Source organism: Schistosoma haematobium, chromosome 4 (genome assembly GCF_000699445.3).
Source record: "Schistosoma haematobium chromosome 4, whole genome shotgun sequence".
Taxonomy (NCBI): domain Eukaryota; kingdom Metazoa; phylum Platyhelminthes; class Trematoda; order Strigeidida; family Schistosomatidae; genus Schistosoma; species Schistosoma haematobium.
Genome location: NC_067199.1, coordinates 44,961,300 through 44,984,805, shown reverse-complemented (window position 1 = coordinate 44,984,805; position 23,506 = coordinate 44,961,300). Strand labels below are relative to the sequence as shown.

The following is a 23,506-nucleotide window of genomic DNA, read 5'->3' as shown; positions in this document are numbered from 1 at the left end:
ACTTTGTTTCGGATTGAAATACTTACAATTGGTCAGTCAAAGAGTCATTACCAATGTTAAGTTAATCTAGTCTTCAAAAATTATAAAATCTTACCTCCGAGCACTTAACATCAAAACATTGTGCCGGAGATATCCAGTCACATAGACTAGTGACCAAACACTTTAACTTGATCCAAGACAGAGTTGGATGACGAATGCTGGTGGGTAGCTTGTGCTCCTCCACGAGGGGTAACAGGCGTAAGTAAGTAGGTATAGAGTCCGACCATCACTAGTGACTAAACAAATATGTATATTTAGTGGAGTATATGAATTGTTTATTTAGATCTACTCCCACAGTACTGAATATTCAATCCTTTTCAACACAACATATAGCTGTTATTAAATAAACCTTATTTAGAAGGTACTTCTCATAGTAGCATCTGGATTTAAAAGGATGACGGTAAATTAAATGCGGGTATGAAGAAGATTTTCATCATAGATTGAAGAAACATGAGATTATTGAAAATCAAGAAATAATTCAAAAAATCGTTTCTTTCAGTTTAAGACTTTTCTGAAGTACATATCTAAGATCTTCTGAAGGATCAAATCTAGTACCTTTGGATTTAGCGGTAAGCAATTTGAGATTGATACTATCGAGTTGGTATTTAATAGTCGACATCTCCTACTTCTACCGATATATATATATATATATATATATATATATATATATATAACTGGTCAGTTTAATGGCTGGCTTTTTGTTCAGTACGACGTAACAAGACTTGGTTTTCTTTGCGCATAAAGTACACTAGCAACAAACTGATTTTTTGCACATAAATGACAAGAGGTAAAAATCTATTCTCATATTTGTCTGATATTATTGCCAAAGAATATATTCACAAATAATGATTATTATCAAAACGAGAGATGACCATTTCGTTCCAGTATAGTACTCTTCATCAATGCGCATTCATGACCCTGCATGTGGGACTCGAACTCAGGACCTTTGTTCTCGCTAGTAGACACTTAACCTCCAGACCAACAAGTCGGAATCTAACGGCTTAAATGTCTCATTTCAATCGGTCCATGATCTCATACAACATCATATTCATCATACAAGTCCAGTGCATCCAGGTTTTCAATAGTGGTCTATCTCAGACCAATTCATGAATTCAACCGTCAAAATAATGCTTAATTTAAATGCTTTATTGATTTTCTTTCAACAAATAACTTACTTACTTACTCCTGTTTCTCTCAATGGAGCTTGGGCCACCGACCAGCATTCTCCAACCCAGTCTGTCCTCGGCCTTCCTTTTTAGTTCTATCCAATTGATGTTCATTTTTCTCATTTCTATCTCCATTTCTCGACGTAATGTGCTATGTGGTATTCCCCTTCTCCTTTGGCCTTGAGGATTCCATGTGATTGATTGCCTTGTGACTCAGTTTGGTGATTTCCTCAATGTGTATCTTATCCACTTCCAGCGCTTCTTCCTGATTTCTTCTTCCGCTGGATTTTGGTTTGTTCACACGTACAGCGAGTTGTTGATGATAGTGTCTGGTCAACGGATCTGAAGTATTTTGCGTAGACAGTTGTTAACAAACATTTGTATCTTGTGGATGATGGCTTTCGTAGTTCTCCAGGTTTCTGCCCCATACAGTAGAACTGTCTTGACATTTGTATTGAAAATTCAGACTTTGGTGTTGGTTGACAGACAGTTGTTTTGAGTTGCACATGTTCTTCAGTGGTAGATATGCTGCTCTTGCTTTGATGATCCTCACATTCACATCTGCTTCAGATCCACCGTGTTCATCAATGATGCTGTCCAGATATGTTAAGGTTTTTACATCTTTCAAATCTTCTCCGTCAAGTGTGATTCGAGTGCTGCATGCTGTGTTGTATCGGAGAATCTTGCTTTTCCATTTGTGTATGTTGAGACCTACGGCTGCTGAGGCTGCTTCTACATTTCTATAAATAGTTTGATAGAAATTAGGCACTGAGTATGTAGAAGATACTATATATATGTAAAAATTATGTTTGGAATATTTTCGGCGGCTGAAATTACAGTGATCTTAACTTCTCATTCATCAAGCTTGTCTGAGCTTCTTTGAAGTAAACTAATGAAAGTTGAAAGTATCTAAGAAAAAAAACGCATAACACTGGATAAACAAATCTGTAGACTTAAAGTTTAGAGACGAACCAATCCGATTTCTGATGATGCCTGTAGAGCTTGTACGCAACATTCGTTCATCCATATCTTTATGTGTCTGCGTGTGTGTGAGAATAATCAGCTACTTTCGATTGTTCAATAAACGTGAGACATCTAGTAATTTCAAGCATTTTTTTCTTTCAGTTAGTGGGTGAGTGTTGGTCATGAGAGCATAATTTTCACTGAAGATTTTAGCTGAGTGATCTAATGACATTTAGCCTTAAGTCATAAACTTTTTAAGCAAAGATGGATAATGAACAGTAGTGGAATCCAGTTTGACGCGCGTTTCGTCCTATTTGGGACTCGTCGACTGAACGTACCTGCATACTAGAGTTGATATTCACTTCGGGACTAGAACGCAGAACTGTTCGCTTAAAACGTCATCGCGTTATCCACTTAGCTACTGAGTCCTGACTTAAGGCATCCTAACAGGATGCACATATGCCAACATGAGGCCAATCAATTGCAGTCCTAAATAACAATCGAAAGATACAAGTAAAGCAACACCGAGTGAATTCAAACTTCATCCGATTGCACAAGTAGGTGGCTATCAGGACTCTGTAGCTAAGTGGATAATGCGATAGTGTTTGGAGTGAACGGTACTAGGTTCGAGTCCTTGAATGAGATACAGGTACATCCATCTGACAAGTCTCAAATAAAACTGAAACGCAAATCCTGGATTCCACCACTAACCACTATCCATCTTTACATAATAATATATAAGCTATTTCATGAAACTATTGACCATAAGAGAATACAATAACTATTGTAACTTATTTTGTTTCTTTTTAATGAATAGATGATCATTGTCATGAACATTCAACAGTTAGTTCAAATATAGATAAAAATGCTAGAAGAAAATTAATACTTGCCAGTGGTTTATGCTTATTTTTTATGACAGGTGAAATAATCGGTATGTTTTTTTAAAGATTTATCTATTTTACTACTTATGAACTCTATTTAAGTAATATGTTTAACTTTTCATGAAAAAATGAAAAAATATATATATGAATTTGTATAACCTTTTATGAATCAGTTTGATTGATAAGCAAAGATGGATAGCGGCTAGTAGTGGAATCCAGGATGTACGTCTCATTCTATTTGGGACTTGTAAACTCGGTGTACCTGTATCTCAATTTAGGACTCGAACCTATTACCTTTCAATTCAAACACCATCACGTTATCCACTTAGCTGTTGAGCTCTCATAGCCAATCTAAGATGTCTTATGATATTATATGATGAAAATTAGATTGGGATGTTCTAGAATAGTCACTTAAAACACTTAACAAATTATCAGTATAGGGTTTTGGAGATGATTAAGTTTTTGAATGAGATCATGAACCGTTGATGTGTTAGACCATCATCGAAAACCTGGAAGCATTGGATGACCGTTTCATTCTATTGTGAGACTCCTTAACAGTGCATATCCACGAACCTGCCCGCGGGATTCGAACTCAGGACCTTCAGTCGCGCGAGCGAGCTCTTAACCTCTAAACCACTGAGCCAGCATACAACGTTGTCAATCATTGGTGTTATCGTTGGACAATTCTTTATTTTTCTTCTCGAATTCGAAGTTATCTCAATAGCTCAGAGGAATCGAACCTATTAGATAAAGAGAAAGCAATAACATACAATGAATTCATTGTATTCTGTAACTAGTTTAAGATCTTACTTTATTCAAATTTGTGAACAAGATCAATTACATAGAGCTCATTAACAATTATATGACTAATGATTAATATTATTGAATAAGTAATGTGGAAATATAACTGATGAGGATTCCATATGGAGGGTTATTATTTATACTTTTACTGAGTGATTAGTAGACGCTTATGTTTGACATTGCACATGATCCATTGGGGTTAATCAGTTCCCTAAACACTACAGGTGCATCTTGTTGGCGTAGAACCAAACAACACAAAACCTAAATTCAGGGTTTTCTGATGACTACCTTCAACCAGCTCCTTAGTGAGAGCTTTACATTTATGTTCTTTTTGAATGGGTTGAGTTTGATTTCAATGATTTGATAGCGATGGCGTCGAGATAACGAAGTAAATTCAAACAAATTAGTTTGAGCAGTATTAGAATATCAACATTGTGCCTGCTATCATCCTAATCTTCTACATTTGGATCAAGAAAACAGAAGTAATATTGAGTAAGAATCACAGTGAATAGAACAATATAATTTTGTCTTTTCATCTTGTTATATCACTGAAGAATCTTATTTTTATGTCTTTTTAGTCTGTCAATATAACACCGGTTTATATGACATTGGCATTGCGTTATACCAATGATACATTAACCAGTAAAAGCAACCGAAAGTCATCTCTAAGTTCTTATTAGTCCTCTGAGATACTAACTTCTTGCCTAACTCGACCAGTTCAGTTCAGAACAAAAAGATCAACCTCCACTATATGAATCATGTATTTCAAACATACACACAAGCCGAAAGTGGCTGTTAGTATGGGATACTGTAGCTAATAAATAGGGGATAACTCAAGAATGGTAGCCAATAGGTCAAATGGAAGCTTATGATAAAAGGAATATAAATATACATATAATCTAGTTGCTTAATCATTATCCAATAAGATTATCTGTAATAATAGTCCATAAATAATTTCTAGCGGTTTCCATTCATTTATTCTTTAGTTTATTTATATATATGAACACATAAATATTGGTACAAAGGGGGCACCGAACACATATGCACCACAAAAGTCATTTGATTTGTGTGTGGAGTATAGTACTGCCCGGTTGACCAAACCAAACCAGGCGATTTTCTTAGGGGGGCCACACTCGAGGCCTTCGATCTAAAGTTCTGATCCACAAGACAATGTGTCAACGTTAGGAGATGCAGTCTCATGGTAGCCGGTGACCAACAATAGGTTCTGATGCCGTATGTTCCTTCAGGATAATGGTGCACCAATGGTGTACAAATAAGGTTCTTTAACTCCTCTAGGTGAACTCTCCATGTCCCGTAACCCAGTTCAAGTACCGGATATTAGTTTTTCGTCTATTCAATTTCGTGAACAACACTCGCGCCATGAGAAGTCAGTAAGTAGGACTTCCATGGAAGTGGTTGTATGCATGTAGCCATGTGAGAGCATTTGAAGAGAGAAAGCTGACCCTCCCCACCTTTAACCGTACTAAAGTATTTAGGGTGATCATTAATAACAAGACTAAATAGCCACCCAATACTTCCAATGATTATCTAACTAATATCCATTTATGATTTAAACTTTGAAAATTCATCAATGTCTACAACTTCCTCATTAAGTATAAATTACTTATTTTAAATAAGTAGTATCGTAGGAAGTAATATAATCATTTTGTTTATTCTGTCATCAAACCGGAACTTAGTAATTATGATAATTAATTTAAAATTTTATGTTTATTAAAATGATAATTATGATTAAATGAATTTCAATTCATTGGGTTTAAGACTACAATTGATCAGTCTCTCATCGGTATATGTACATCCTGTGCAGACTGCCTCGATATTGCCTTAATTCACAAGTATTATAAGCAGAGATGGATAACGGCTACCAGTGGAATCCAGTTTGACGCGCGTTTCGTCCTGTTTGAAACTCGTCAGCTGGGTGTACCTGCATCTCAGAGTTGAGTCCCAGAGTGAATATCAACTCTGAGATGCAGGTACACTCAACTGACGAGTCCCGAATAGAACGAAACGCACGTCAAACTGGATTCGACTACTAGCCACTATCTATCTTTGCTTATAAATGAATTTCAGTTAAGATATATGAAATAATCACATTCTAAATTCATTTGGTATTATTTGCTTGTATTATGGAATATGCTACTTGTGTTGATAGATATAAGTAGTATATGTATCATTAATCGAAAATGGAATGTTTAATAGCAGGTTAATAAGATCGAAGAATAAAGAACGAGAACAAAGAATGATTGGTGCAGAAATGAAGGAACAGTCAAGCCTGAGACAATTGATGAGCGTGTTACAAATGAAGTATTTACTGTATGCTTCTGAGATTTTACCAAGGCATTCTATAATTTCATGCTGAAATACATTGTTCCTCGCTTGTGTTCTTGTTCACTACAGCACTATTGTTGTTTAGGACTGCAATTGATCTGTCTCTTGTTAGTAGATGTGTATCTTGTGCGGATTGCTTCCATATTGCCTTAATTCACATGTTCTATAAACAAATACGGATGGTAGCTAGTAGTAGAATTCAGGACACGAGTCCCAAGCAGAGCGAAACTTAAGTCCTGGATTTCATTGCTAGCTACTTTATATATCTCTTCTTATAATAAAATTCCAGTGATGATGCAGTGAACGATGGAATTCAGTTGGAGAAGACCAATTTACGGAGTACAGTATATATTTCATCAGTTGTCTCTTACAAACTTCATCGTCACTTCTTTCCTGTTGTTATCACAATTTCTCTTTGTACACATTTCTGTTCTCTCTAATTCAATCATCTCAATCTCTTTCTGTCATGTATTCCATTTCGGATTGATGTTATATACTACTTATATCTGTCGACATAAGTAGCATACACAAGTGGTATTAAGTAGTCATTTTCAAGATTGTCAATATGGAGATGTGATTGTAGTAAGCATGACTGATTATTTGACGATACCATTGTTTAGAGAATATCGTTTATAAATTAAACATGAATAATAATTTAGACACAAGTTAACTGTGTCTAGACAGCCGTTTGAAAATTCGATGACAGAAGATAGCGATCGTTTAATAATGTGGGACTTCTCAGCAAAGCATATCAATGACTCTACTAAAAATAGCATCCAAGACCTTCAAACCAAGCCCAAAGCCCGTTACCTTTAAACCACTGTGTTGGAATTCAGCTGTTTGAATTGACTTATGGAATTATCCAGACCACAAATTTTCTAGATGTCAATGCTTAGATGACTAAATTTATGAAAACCAACTGCAAACCATATTCCTTTGTTATGACAGACTAGATACAGCTCAACTACATTGTTTGCAACATCTATGACAATCATGTTAAGTAAAATGGTTTCAAATCTTACAGTAAGAGTGATTCTTATCAAGAATACAGATACTTAACTACTTACTTACGCCTGTTACTCCTTGTGGAGGAGCATAAGCCACACACCAGCATTCTCTATCCAACCCTGTCCTGAACAATTCTTTCTAGTTATTATTCATGCTTTTCATATGTGATTCTATTTCCTGGTGTAATGTTTTCTTTGGTATTCCTCTTTCCCTCTTCCATTCACGAAATCAAGTTAGGGCTTGTCTCGTGATGCGGTTTGATGATTTCCTCAATGTATGTCTTATCCATTTCCAACGTCTATTCCTAATTCCTTCTTCTGCTGGAAGTTGGTGCTGATGTGTATCCAGTCAATGAATGTCGAGTTTCTTGCGTAGACAATGGTTTATGAATACTTGTACACTTTTCATGATCATTGTAGTAGTTTTTCGTGCTAAGACCAAACGCCAACCAGATTAAACAAATTAAGAAATACAGATACACCTGGTTATTTACAACCAGATATCAAGGAATCTAGTTAGAATATTGTTGAACATGAACCATTCAATCGTTTCCCTTTCATTAAAGATATTGTTTGAAGGATTCATTCAAATAAATACATATCAGAAAAGTTTTAGTGGATGTTATAATAATTTCAATAGTTGAGATCATGAATCAATTGGATCTAGACCACCATGGGATAACCTGGAAGCACTGTCTGGCGGCTGTTTTGTCCTATTGTGGGACTCACTAGTGACTGGTTTCAAGAGGTATTTCTTGGAGTTTTAGTGAGAAGCCGTGACCACTGGAGTTCAACCGAGTCTATTGTGAGATAGTGATTCATTGAAGACAATAGTGAATGTATCACTGAATTTCGTAGATTTATTGAAGTTAGACATTAACACCGTTGGATACCGAGTCACTGGTCTGAAAGTTAGGTGCTCACACGCAATACTGATAGGTCCTATGTTCAAATCTCACGAATCGTGATCATGGATGCACACTACCATTGACGAGTCTCACAATAGGATGAAACGATCATCCAGTACTTTCAAGTTACCAAATGATGATCTCACATCAATCGATTCATGATCTCAACTATTGAAACTAAATCCATACAACTTTCAGAATGTTTATTGTTGAACGATACCTATGAAATCACAATGATCATGTTTCCTTGTTTGGATTTTCTTTTTTTTTTAATATTTTTAAATAGGTGGTGCATTAGCTCATAGTTTGGCTATTATGACAGATGCTGCTCATTTATTAACGGATTTTGCCAGTTTCTTAATCAGTTTGTTAGCTTTATATTTAGCATCAAGACCATCTACAAAACGAATGAGTTTTGGATGGCATCGTGCTGGTAATTCGTTTTCTATTTCATATCATGTATACAAGGTATTTAAATGATCTAGATTATCATAATGGAATGGTGGGAAGGAAGAGGGAAGTGGTTATTGAATGTTATAGGGATATTCAATAAGTTCTTTGTTATCCATGTTTAATGATTACCGATCATAGAATTGATCATAAATTGAAATCAATCAAATAATCAATAGTGATCAGATTTTTTTCTATCATTATTTTATATTGATTTTCCGGTTAATCCTTCATGTATATTCATTACTCCGTCAGATGATAATTTATTATGGATAACCTTTGAGCGATGTTAGACTGATCTAGAGAGTGTTCACCTACTAAACCAGGACCAAATGAGGGTTACATTTGATGGTTAAGATTTTTATCCCGATTTAATATCAGTTATAATGCCGAAATTCCATTTAGCCAAATGAGTGAATGAATTTCACGCCAAAATTCAAGATCTATTGTCTTGAATCTGATTGGTTCACCCATAACCTATAGTCTCGTTGAAATCATGAACAGTGGAGTTCAACTATATCGAGAATTAACCATATTGATTGAGATCTTGAACTGATTGATTTTAGACTACAATTGAAAATCTGAAAGCACTGGACGGCTGTTTTGTCCTACTGTGGGACTCTTCAGCAGTGAACATCCATGACCCCGTGTCGGGTAGAGACAGGTATCTACCTTAGTACAATGGGAGATGGTCGCGCAATTTCGTGGATTGGTTGAAGTTAGACATTAACACTGTCGGATACTGGCTCAGAGGTCTAAAGGTTAAGCATTCGCGAGCTTGACCGGAGATCCTGGGTTCGAATCCTGAGGGAAGGATCGAGGATGTGCACTGCTGAGGAGTCCCACAATAGGACGAAACAGCCGTCCAGTGCTTGCAGGTTTTCAATCGTGGTCTAATATCAATCGGTCCATAATCTCAATCAGTAACTTAATAATCTCCACAACCCTATACTGATAATTTATCGTATATCAGAGGCAAACCGATAAAAGCTAGAACTGTAAAGAACTTATAGTGTCTAGTGCCGCATCATGTCCATGTGGCTTATTCTATTTTCTGAACAGACCAGTTTAGTCATTCTTCTTGATTCACATTTTGATTTGACTACATATTGGCTTATTAACCCTGATTGTTTTTAGATGGTTGTTATGTGTGTTAATTACTTACGCTAATCATTAGGCGTTTGTAACTTATTTATGTTTGACTATAAATATCGAGTAAGGAATGATTAAATCAATATGGCTCATATATCATCTCCACCTCGCATAATTTCCTTTCGATTCTTCATCCCTTTCTTTACTTCGTTTCCCTGATCGTCTTTTTGGATCAACAGTTGAAGTCAGGTACACATAAGCCACTAAACTGATGAGTCTAACAATGAACCTAACTCAGCAAACTACGTCAATGAAGAACTTTTCACACTTCATACAAATTCAGTGCAGTTTACTTTATGGAAGAACTGAATTCCATCTCTCTGGTATAAGAATATCGTGTTCATTGAAAGAATGGAACATCCTGTGTTCAATTATGTCTACGATCATAGATATGCACTAGTTAAAAGTTGTTCAGATGACTCTTTCTGGTTGAAATTATTTATTATCCAAGTATGTAAAGTGTTATAACGCTCGGTTGTCTTCGTCTACACGAATGGGGCGTTAATTTATCTTAGGACGAATATCTACATTAGATTCCATTCTAGTGTCTATTCTACAGGATTTCGATATGACTCGAATCAAGAAGAAGTGACTCGCCTGACTAGAAAATATGTATATTTCCACACAAAACCTACAATAATGATAATATGGGTAGGAGATTATGTAACTTATCTAGTACCAGTCAGACTAACTACTACTCTGACTAAGGATACAATCAGTCGTTATTATCCTCACCTACACATCATAGAAAGTGGAATTTGTAACTATGCTTATTCTATAACAAAGAGATATACTGGAATGAGTAAAATAATGCAAATGACAAGAAATTACCCCCCCCCTCGCAGTACCAATTAGCTAACCAAAACCCATACAATACCAATATCAAGTAACTGATGGTTAAAGGTAAATCGAGGGTGTTTTTGGAGTACAAATATACATGTAGTCATGATGAAGCATCCCTTTCAGTATTAGTAAATGTATATTGAATGAAGTGTTCAAAGGTGTTTAGGCATTATTCATATTTTTAAGCCCAGACAGTATAAATATGATACCTTGATCATTTACTTATCGTTTCTAAGGTTCTGTTAATGTTTACACTTTGGATCATAGAGATGAATCCAAAAAAAGGAATATTTATTTCACAGAAGATAATGATATATACAAGCTACAGTCAGATAGATTACAAGTGGTCTCAAATGAAAGATAGTCAACTACAACTTAGGACCAGGCACATATATGCATCGGTCCAAATTGCCATACCTCATTAGCACAACAAGATGGACACCGGATTCATAAAAGTAGTTAATTCAGAAGTGGTAATATATAAAAGAAAGATTGCATATGAGGATATAGTACACGAAGAAAGAATTAGTTAGTAGAATAAAAGATATGAAGCGATTTTAATCTCATAGTTTAAGGGAAGACAGAGAGAGTATACACCGACACCATTGTGATCGATTCTGAGCCATGTCACCAAGAATCTCTAACCATTGGTTACGATAGTCATGCAGACCTCAAACGAGTATTCTGCATCTATCAACATGGCTCAGACTATAAGTTAGTGATTTCAAGCACTGTAGCCACGTTTTGGTTTGACTGCCCCTAACTTTTTTCTAACTATTCCCAACACTAGTCAGCATTGTGCGTCCTGTTAATCGGTGTTCCGGCATGCGTAACACGTGGCCCAACCATCTCAGTCGATGAATATTCACAACCTCATCAACTGATTTACCATTATTCCCTAATACCTTGACATCCAACCTCGCTATTATTTACCCGATGATCCCAGCAGACGTCAGCAATATTTCTAAGGCATCTGTGGTCAAATACTAGTATAGATTACGAGCATCTTCTACTTTTAATGGTCACGTTTCGTAACCCTAAAGTAGAATAGAACGAACTGCTGCTCAGTATACTCGTCCTCTTATTGATAGACGGATATCTCGCCTCCACTATAAATTTATGTATTGACTTTAAGGTTTAGTAAATCACTTATCTGATCAAAGTTATCATTCATGTAATTTCTTGTCAGTCTAGCAACTTATAAATCTGAATGGATTCTTTTTTGATATTAAACCTTCTAACACATTCTTGATCTCTTTATACTTCACCGATGTATCAACGAACGTTACAACACATGCATAGTGATTGAATCAAACTAATCATAAACCGACTATTATGTAAGAGAGTTGAATTTTATTTATTTCATTGATTTATATTAATATAATGATTAGGATAGTCAAGTCTATATATTCTCATCTTATTTGATTACAATTCAAGAGGTTGTCGGTGCATTGGCTTCTGTTCTATTAATTTGGCTTGTTACTGGTATATTAGTCTATTTGGCTGTGATACGTATTATACATAATAATTATGAAATCAATGGTAAAATTATGCTTATTACATCAGCTACTGGTGTTGGAGTCAATATAATGTGAGTATTTGTTTACTATTGAATATCATAATCATTCTTATCTAATAAAATAATCTGCCAAATGGATCATCATCAAGGTTCAAGTCAATTTGTTAGTTATTGTCTGTGATGTTAGTGTAGTGAATGAGAACATAAGTGAAGAAAACCGAATGTGACCGAATGAACATCAAACTTACAGAACACCTTACTTACTACTTACTTAAGCCTGTTACCTCTAATGGAGCATAAGCCGCTAACCAGTATTCTTCAACCCACTCTTTGTCCTGGTCCTTCCTTTCCAGTTCTATCCAATTTTTGTTCATTCTTCTCATATCTGTCTCTCTTTCTCGGCGTATTCTGTTCTTTCGTCTACCTTTACTCTTTTGGTGTTGAGGATTCCAAGTAACTGCTTGCTTTGTGATACAATTGAGTGCTTTCCTCAATGTGTGTCCGATCCACTTCCAGAGCTTTCTCCTGATTCCTTCCTCCACTAGAATCTGGTTCATTCTCTTTTACAGTAAATTCTTCATTTGCAAAATATTAATCAGTTGTATCAGACTTGACTATTCCTTTATTTTCACATCAATCATTCTTTATTCTCATTGTCTTTTCTTTGATCTTCATAACCTTCTGCCTCCAAGCATTTCACTTTCGATTGGTGATACATACTACTTATATCTATTGACATCAGTAGCACATATCACAGTATAAATAAGAAAATAATAGTAATATCTTGTTTAACAAAGGTTTTTCTTACCTCATTGATCAATCACTTTCAAAAAAGTTACCTAAGTTCAGTTGGTATTGTTTGCTTGAATATTCCCATTGACGTGTTAAGACTGCAATTGATCAGTCTCTTATTGGCATATGTGCATCCTATATGCATTACCTCGATATTGCCTTAATTCACAAGCATGTTGAGCAAAGATGAATAGTGGATAGTAGTGGAATCCACTTTGACGCGTGCTTCGTCCTACTTGAGACTCGTCAGCTAGATGTACCTACATCCCACAGTTGATGTTCACTCCAGAACTCGAACCCGGTACCGTTCTCTACAAATACCATCGCGTTATCCACTTAGTTATACTGTTTTCTAAGAATTACTGATACAACTTAAGTGATCAAATCATAATGGAGCCCGACTCAAACCTACAATCCAATCTTTGTAATTCAAGCAACTTAGCAATTGATTTACCTCCGCATTGGTTAAAATGTATTATTGTTCAGTTGGGAAAAAAAGGAAACAGCTCATAGAATAACTCACTTTGATGATTACTATATGATGAAGGATATTAAATTTTGACAACAAATAGGTTCGTATAATCATTAGATCCATGCTCTTGAACTATGTACATAGTATTTGTGACATCAGCTTGCGGTGTGGCGTCGAGTCGTGGTTGACTATGATAACCACTAGAAGAAGGTTGGGTACCAGATATTAGAAGGCGATTGGAGGTTGTAGCGAGATATATTTGTTGGCGATCTTGTGCTATCGAAAGAATACCGAGACCGTACCAAAGGAGTACAAACGGAATCACTGAGCAAACGTAAGTGCGTGCAAGGTCATAATCAACGGAAGGAAAAATGTCTATTGTACAGGCAAACAAGCAAGTACAGTAAAATAATCACTGGTATAATTGGTTATACTAGTAATTGTTTCCATTAAACCAATCGCGTTCTCTTGATAAAAGTAGGTTACTACAAGCTGTAGAATAGATGTCGAACATCATCGGATATAACTGGAGTTGGAAATATCGATCATTGGATTTCACTTCAGTGAACTAAAGTGATTAGCGCTTTTAACAAAACTCATCATGGGTGAGATTAGTGATACACTCTGTAGACGGTTTTCATTCTAAGATAAGACAGCTGTCTGATTTCAATTTGTGATGAATATCCCATTTTAAAAAAACCATCCAACAGAAACTTTTAAACTGAGGAAGAGCCAATATCATGTTCTTATAATCAGTTTTACTAATTGAATTCCATTGATCAATTTAAGATGTAGCCCATTAGTCTGAATGACTATCAACATTAAAATGGATTTATCAAAATTGCACTATTAACACTTTTGTTTGAGATCATAATCCGGTTAATGTTAGTCCACCATGGAAAACCTGGAAGCACTAGACGGTCCTGTGTTCGAATCTCGCGAGTCGGGATCGTGGATACACACTGCTGAGGAGTCTTACAATAGGATGAAACAGCTATCCAGTAGTTTCAGGTTTTCAGTGTTGTTGGTAGATGCAGACTAATTAGTTGGAGTCTCAATCGCTATCGTAACCAATGATTTGAGACTCAGCGTGACATTGCTCAGAATCGATCACAATAGCGTAGGTGTATACACTCTCTTCCCTTAAACTATGAGATTAAAATCACTTCATATCTTTCTTTCTACAAACTGATTCTTTCTTCCTCTATTATATCCTTATATGCAATCTTTCTTTTATATACTACCACCACTGAAGTAACGATATAGCAACTCATGTGCAATTGAGTTGTTTCTCATTTAATTCAGTTAAGCCCTTTTGTTAACTTATTTAGCGGACAAAGTCATCCGTACTATAACAACTTATTATACCTTTATTATTGTTGTGCTTGTATGAAATATGTATGCTTGAACATTGCTTACCGTCTACACATATATTCATTCTGCTAGCTTTATTATTAACTGCCTAGTTGACTCGATGATCTATTCATTTCCCTATATGTATACATGTACATTTAACACTCGACACTCTACACTCTCGGTTCGCTGACTCATTCATTCGTCTCACTGCTTTGTGATCTGAGTTATCTGCTAATAAAACTGTAGTCGTTGCTTCTCTTTGTCTACTGATTTCAAACACCGTTAAAGATTATATGATAACGGTTACGAGGATGATTGGTCAACGAAACACAGCCACTACAACTATTTCGATGAATTCGGTATTGATCTTGTTGTGCTAATAAGGTATAACAACTTGGACCGATGTATATATATATGGCTAATCCTACATTGTAGCTGATTGACTGATTGAGTTCATTATCTCAATCTCTATAACCCTATATTTTTTCTACTTTCAGTATGTTATTCACATTACATAATCATGATCATAATCATAATTCATTAAATGAACATTCCCATCAAGATTTAAATTCATTTCCTGAAACTCATGTTAATCATTTAACTATCAATAATCATTCACATGAAATTAATCATGATATTCATAAAGAATTCAATCGTCCAAATATTACTGTACGTGCTGCATTTATTCATGTAATTGGAGATTTATTACAAAGTATTGGTGTAATGATTGCAGCAATGGTTATATATTTTCAAGTAATCAATAGTTTCTTTTTTTCTTTATTTGTTTCATGTTAATAATCTATTCATTATAAAGAAAGATTATGATGATGATTCCGATTGGATCGTATGCCTGTTACTTCTTGTGGAGGAGCATAAGCCACACATCAGCATTCTTCATCCAATCCTGTCTTGGACAATGCTTTCTAGTTATTATTCATTCTTTTCATATGTGATTCAATTTCATGATGTAATGTGTTCTTTGGTATTCCTCTTTCCTGCTTCCATTCACGATTTTAAGTTAGGGCTTGTCTCGTGATGCGGTTTGATGATGTATGTCCTATCCACTTCCAGCACTTGTTCCTCATTTCTTCCTCCACTGGATTCTGGTTTGTTCTCTCCCATAGTAGGTTGTTGCTGATAGTGTCTGGTCAACGGATCCGAAGTATTTTGCGTAGACAGCTGTCAATAAACACTTGTATCTTCTGAATGATGGCATTCGTAGTTCTCCAAGTTTCCACCCCATACAGAAGAACTGTCTTGACATTTGTATTGAAAAGTTCTGACCTTGTTGTTGGTTGACAGACAGTTGTTTTGAGTTCCAGATGTTCTTCAATTGTAAATATGCTGCTCTTGCTTTTCCGATTCGCGCCTTCACATCCACATCAGGTCCACCGTGTTCAACAATGATGCTGTCCAGATATGTAAAGAGTTTTACATCCTCTAAAGCTCCTCCGTCAAGTGTGAATCGATTGTTGCATGCTGTGTTGTATCGGAGAATCTTGCTTTTCCCTTTGTGTATATTGAGACCTACGACTGATCATCTTCTCCTGCATTTGTTGTCTCATGTGCGGTAGAAGAGGCAGATAATCTGCAAGGTATAGATCGTCCAGTTGTATCCTAGCTGTCCACTGTATCCCATGCTTCCCTCACCCCAGATGTTGATGTCTTTATAATCAAGTCGATCATCAAGAGAAACAAAAAGGTTAAGAGTAAGCAATCTTGCCTGACACCGATCTTTACATCAAACGAACTCCACTAGGCACCCCACTAAGTCTACTACTGGTCTAAAGTCCGGATAAAAGAGGAGGTTTCGGCGTAGGGTTAACAACCCCATCTCATAGAAAAGTAACTCACTAATCAGAAAAAAGCAATTCAAACCATGTTGAACTACGAATGTCACTTTAATATCGCTAAATTTTTTTATTAAAAGAGGTTTTGTGGAGATTTTAGTAATTTCAATTGTTGAGATCATGAGCCAATTGAATCTAGACCGCCATGGAAAACCTGGAAGCATTGTTTGACGGCCGTTTCGTCCTATTATGGGACTCTTCAGTGGCAGTGCACATCCACGACCCCACCTCACGGGATTCGAACCGAAGAACCTACTGGCCTCACGTGCAAGCACTTAACCACTAGACCATCGAGCCAGCATTCTACGGTGTTCATGTCTAACAGAAATCTTCGGGGTCGTAGATGCACACTGCGACTAAGAACTTCCACAATAGAACGAAACTCCCAACAAACAGTGCTTCCAGGTTCTCCATAATAGTCTAACTTCAACTGATTAATGATTTCAACTAGTGAAATGTTTTGTTTGTTTATATATACTCATATATATATACACTTTTGTTTATTTTCTCTTCTGTTATTCTACTTATATCTCTGATGGATAAAAGCCAAAATATAAAATTATTGATCCATTATGTACATTTCTCTTTTCAATATTGGTCCTTATTACTACCATTAATATATTACGTGATGCATTAAATGTCTTAATGGAGGCTACACCACGTGGATTAAATTTTAATGAAGTGAAAAATTCATTAATGAATATAAATGGTGTCAAAGAAATACATAATTTACATATGTGGAGTTTAACGACCAATAAAACAGCTGTTTCGGTACATTTAGCTATTGGTAAGTAGCAATAGAAAAAGGTAATGAATGAATGAATGAATGAATGAATGAATATGAAAACAATTCATTCTTAAATGTTTATTTAATATTTCTGTTATATTCGGTCGTCGCTGATTGTTGTGTCGGAAAAAAACGCTGATCACTTATACTTGGAACGAGGAACTCCGGCAATTCCTACGACGCGAAAGTAAGAACAAAAAGACTGGTATAAGTGAAGATTTATTAGCCCCAAAGCACTATGACGACGACGAATAAAACTCATAATGAGTAATTCAATCTAAAATTAACTTTTCTTTCCATCATATCAGTGTCTTATTATTCATTTCGAATAGTAACAGGTTTAGATTTACTTGATATTGTTTGTTTGAATCTTTCGATCGATGTATTAGGATTGCAATTGATCAATCTCTTATTGGTATATGTGCATCTTGTGAGTATTGCCTCGATATTGTCTTTATTCACAAGCTTTTTATAAGCAGTGATGGATAGTAGCTAGTAGTGGAATTCACTTTGACATGCGTTTCGTCCTATTTGGGATTCGTCAGCTGGATGTACCTGCATCTGAGCTGATGTTCACTCTGTGACTCGAACCCAATACCATTCGCTTCAAACGCCATCGCGTTATCCACTTAGTTACTGAGTCCTGATAGCCACTTGCTTGTGCTTGAGGTTTAAGACTGCAATTGATCAGTCTCTTATTGGTATATGTGCATCTTGTGAGTATTGCCTCGATATTGCCTTAAGTCACAAGCTTTTTAAGTTAAGATGGATAGTGGCTAGTAATGGAATCCAGTTTGACGCGTGTTTCATCCTATTTGTAACTCGTCAGATGGATGTACTTGTACCTCAGAGTTGATGCTCATTCCGGAACTCGAACCTTGTACCGGTCCATCACGTTATCCACTTAGCTACTGAGTCCTGAATGATTGTCAATTCTGAGATGCAGGTACATTCATCTGATGAATCTCAAATAGGATGAAACGTGCGTTTCCTGGATTCCACTGCTAGCCACCATATATCTTTACATATAGGTATAGGTTCATAATTATTAAAAACCATTATGAATCAACATCTTTCCCCACTTGATTCGGTTTGAGTATCCGGGCAGTATCACAGCTCACACACGAATTGAATGACTTGTATGCTGCATATGTATTCGATACCTATTTGTACCAATATTTATGTGCTCAAATAAATAAATAAAAATAAATAAATAAAAACTCGAAATCACTGGGTAGCCATTTTGTCTTAGTATGTGACTCGTCCACAGTACACATCCATATTTCTGTTACGGATTTAAAACACAGAAGTTTCAATCTTCATACTAAGATGAATAGACTATCCAATGCCCTATGGTTTTCTGTGTTATATCAAACCAATGTTGCACATGGACTACACGATCTTGAAGGAACATACGGCGTTCAAACTTATCCAATGCTCTATGGTTTTCTGTGTTATCCTCCCCTTTCCCTCCCCTTCCGGCATGTCAATATCATTTTTAATGTCCTGAGTTCGAATCCCGCGAGGCGGGGTCGTGGATGCGCACTGCCACTGAGGAGTCCCACAACATGACAAAACGGCCTTCCAGTGTTCCCAGGTTCTCCATGGTGGTCTAGCTCCAATTGACTCATGATCTCAACTGTTGAAATTGCTACAATCTCCACAAAACCCATTCTGATCCAAATTGTTCGTATTCTTTTTTGTTTGTTTCATATTAGAAAATGATTCAAATGCACAAGAAATATTAAAACAAGCAAATCATCTATTAAAACAACGTTATTTAGCACATGATGTTACAATACAATTAGAATTATATGTTAAAGAAATGGCTGATTGTTATCAATGTAAAGAACCATCAAAATAAGTAGTATATAAAAAAAGTAACTATATTCACAGTGATAATATTGTACTTCATCTATACACTTATATTTGAACGAATTAGATATTATATATTCGTTTATTCAAATGAATAATATCTGATATTATCTTCATTGTATTCAATAGTTTATTAGATAGTTTAATCTCTATGATGAAGCTGAATATATATTCAATATTTTTGTTTAGTAATTTGATCTACTTATAAGTAGTATAATCATTTTAACTCAAAAATTGCCATTTGAAGTAATTGATAGAGTAGATCTTACAATTGGTAGATTTTGTCTATAAACCTTATGATGAATTCAATGATAAACTTATATGATTTATAAAGACTGTTATACATAGAACTTCCTAAAGTTCTTCTTCTTATTATTATTACTAATTGAAGTAATCCATTCATGTGATTCAATGAAACAAGTAAACAAATTTAACTTCTCTATTTGTATTCATATTCATTGAAGATTATTGAATCATTTTCATGATTGAATTATATCCATCAATCTATTTAATGATTATGTAATAACTTTAATTTTCTTTTAACAAATCATAATAGACTACTTATTTATTTAGTTTGTTATATTACTTATTACATTAAGGTATTATATCTCTATATAGATAGATAGATAGACAGATAGAGATATAATAACTAAAGTATATTATGCATTTATGATGATTATGTTCCCTTTCACAATAATGATGTAACTGTTTCCAATCATTTGAAAAAGGAATCATATTGTTTTAATCAGGTTATTTAAGGTTATTATTTTATAAATGATTTCATATAAACACATTTCATTATAGATTAGAATCTTCTTTTTTTTTTAACTTTATTATAAAAATTACATGAAAAGAGAAGATGGTATAGTCAATCATTATTACATAATTATAGATAATTCGATTAGAATAAAATGGTGATTGAGGTCGTGCACAGACTAAATTGTGACACTAAGGATCATCGTCAAACAAGCAATTGAGTGGAATTCGTCAATGAACATCAACTTCATTGATTATGAAAAGGTGTTTGACAATGTAGATAGGAGAACATTATGAAAACTTCTTCGATACTATGGAGTTCCTAACTTACTTACTTACTTACCTACGCCTGTTACTCCCAATGGAGCATAGGCCGCCGACCAGTGTTCTCCAACCCACCCTGTCCTGGGTCTTCTTTTCTAGTTTCATCCAATTCTTGTCCATTTTTCTCATGTCTATTTCCATTTCTCGATGTAATGTGTTCTTTGGTCTTCCTCTTTTCCTTTGGCCTCGAGGATTCCATGTGAGGGCTTGTCTTGTGACGCAGTTGGGTGTTTTCCTCAATGTGTGTCCTATCCACTTCCAGCGCTTCTTCCTGATTTCTTCCTCCGCTGGGATCTGGTTTGTTCTCTCCCACAGTACGTTGTTGCTAATAGTGTCCGGCCAACGAATCTGAAGTATTTTGCGTAGACAATTGTTAATAAACACTTGTATTTTCTGGATGATGGCTTTCGTAGTTCTCCAGGTTTCTGTTCCATACAGTAGAACTGTTTTGACATTTGTATTGAAAATCCTGACCTTGATGTTGGTTGACAGTTGCTTTGAGTTCCAGATGTTCCTCAGTTGTAAATATGTTGCTCTTGCTTTGCCGATCCGCGTCTTCACATACGCATCAGACCCACCAAGTTCCTAAGAAGATTGTCAATGTTATCCGGAATTCATACAACGGACTACAGTGCAAAGTCTTACATGGAAGACAACTGACAGATGCATTCTAAATAAGGACTGAAGTCGCACAAGGCTGTCTACTTTCTGCCTTCCTCCTTTTTCTGGTGGTCGACTGGATTATGAAGACCTCGACATTTAAGGGAAAACACGGCATATAATGGACAGCTCAGAACCAAGTAGACAATTTTGACTTTCTAGATGACTTAGCCCTCATATCGCATACACACGAATGAATACAGATAAAGACAGCCAGTGTAACAGCAGTCCCTGCATCATCAGGCCTCAACATACACAACGGGAAAACCAAAGTACTCAAATACAACATGGAGAACAATCCAATCATATTTGATGACGAAACTATGGAAGGTGTGGAATCGTTCACATACCTGGGAAGAATTATCGATGAACGAGGAGGATCAGATGCAGACGTAAAGGCGAGGATTGGCAAAGCACTGGCCGCACTCCTACAATTGAAGAACATATGGAACTCATAATAAATATCTATCAACCAATATCAAAGTGAGAATCTTCAATACGAACGTCAAGACAGTTCTACTATACGGGGCTGAAACATGGAGAACTACCACGGCTATCATCGAAAGTGTATAAGTACTTATAAACAATTGTCTACTCAAGATACTCAATATCCGTTGACCGTATGCCATGATCAACAGCGTACAGTGAGAGAGGACAAGCCAGGTCCCATCTGAGGATGGAGTTAGGAAGAAGCACTGGAAGTGGATAGGACATTTATTACGAAAATAATCAAACTGCATCACGAGGCAAGCCCTGACCTGGAATGCTGAATGGAAGCGGAAAAGAGGAAGGTCATAGAACACATTACGTCGGGAAATAGAATCAGATATGGCCTATGCTCCTTCACGAGGAGTAATAGGCATATATCATGGTATAACATCCTCAAGATGGTGATTGGAAGTAGTCAATAGGAAACTCTGAATCTAGGTTCCCTTAAGATTATAGGTACAGCTTGTTGACATGTGCCAAGTAGTATGTAACGTGGATTTAGGGTTTCTTGTTCACTACCTTCAATCAACATCTTATTTTAACATAGTGTTCGTGACGTTAGATCCCCAGAACTCACTTGGAAGAGGTCTAAATCTTGTAATTTTATTTAGAAAATTTGAATTTCTTCGTATTCGAGGCAAAAGCGCTCATTTACACTTTCATGTCGTATTTCCTACTTGGGAGTATCTTAAAGGCCATTGATTCGTTGTGTCTTTTAGTATGCTATTTTGTAACACTTCCCAAGGAAAGTTTTGTGCTGTATATATACGTTTGGATTTGTGTCTGTTGTTATCGCTCTTGCTTTTGGCTTTTTGCGGAATATACTTCCCCATTCGGACTTCGATTTCTCTCTCTAGTTAACAAGGCTGGGACGCAATGAAATAGCTAGTTTATTGGTCTTTGGTCACAAGTCTTTGTTCCGTTCGCAGTCCAAGTGAACTCGTAACCGCTTCAAACCTAGAACATTGTGAACACAATGTTGAGTCACTATACTACAGCTTGATCGATAGGATTTGATCTACATTGAGAAGGATCTGATATATATGACAGTGATCACCATTCAGTGATCAATCAATTGTAAGTAATTATATTCTTTAGTTAGTAGCATTTAATGAAATCCATTAAGGGAGAATTAGTCCTAATGTTCGACTATTCAATCGAAAGAAATTTACATATGTGTCCTCATTGAGATGTAATCAGAACACTGAAAAACCAAAATACTATGTCACTTTCGATGAATAGTCCATTGGATAAAACATCTATATTGGAAATCACTATTTTTGGGAATTTAAGCTCAACTTATTCGTCAGTCGGAATACGATTTACACAATCTTAGCACTATGTCAAACCAATGACGTTCAATCAGTATGAGCAGCCTAGTGTCCTTATTGGTCCTATATCCGCCTAGCCCTGCCAGTTGAGTCCAGAACACCAATACGAGCTTCTATTATACGAATCATTTATTCCAAACATATTGGGTTTATATACCAGCCAAATAGACCGCATCACACCATAAAATAGGAAACAACATTTGTACAAGATCAAGCCAAAAGGTGTCTGTGAACGTGGGAGACGGTAGTTAATAAACTGAACATAACTTAAGAATAGTAAATCGTATTACAATAGTCTATAGGTTAAAATAAAGCTTATAATAAGAGGAATATAGATATACATAATCTAGTTACTGAATAGTCATGCAATATTAGTCCATTTACAGTTCATAGAAGTTACCCGTAATGTTTGCTATAATCCAGTGGTAAATACTAAGAATCCCTGGTACTTCTGTTCAAGAAGTGAGTATATCAATAATAATTGATCAATTCCCTTTTAATTGTCATGAAAAAGAAACATTTAAGGTTGTGACGACGGACCACCGGTGAACTCGAGGAAGCTGTAAGAGGCTCAGAAGGAGCCGAAGACGTCCCATCCAATCACCTTTCGGAAGAATGTTCTAGAATTCCAACGTGTAGCTTCCCGATTGCATAATGCTAATAACCCCCTGTATGCGGATTGGAAGACTGTAATGATGATTTCGTTCTCACTAAAAACTATAAATACCTGACAATTTTG

At 35.8% G+C, this 23,506-nt stretch overlaps 1 protein-coding gene across 1 annotated transcript in view; it reads left to right on the top strand.

Moving 5' to 3' along the window:
* The window catches only part of MS3_00008184 (uncharacterized protein), a 29,225-nt gene extending 7,654 nt beyond the window's left edge, over positions 1–21,571 (top strand). The window contains exons 3-8 of the mRNA XM_051216536.1: positions 2,986–3,099; positions 8,398–8,544; positions 11,994–12,147; positions 15,193–15,448; positions 17,092–17,332; positions 19,051–21,571. Coding sequence (XP_051067133.1) covers positions 2,986–3,099; positions 8,398–8,544; positions 11,994–12,147; positions 15,193–15,448; positions 17,092–17,332; positions 19,051–19,196 — 1,058 coding nt within the window. The 3' untranslated portion in view covers positions 19,197–21,571. The remainder of the gene's footprint in view (positions 1–2,985; positions 3,100–8,397; positions 8,545–11,993; positions 12,148–15,192; positions 15,449–17,091; positions 17,333–19,050) is intronic.
* The last annotated feature ends 1,935 nt before the right edge of the window (positions 21,572–23,506 follow it).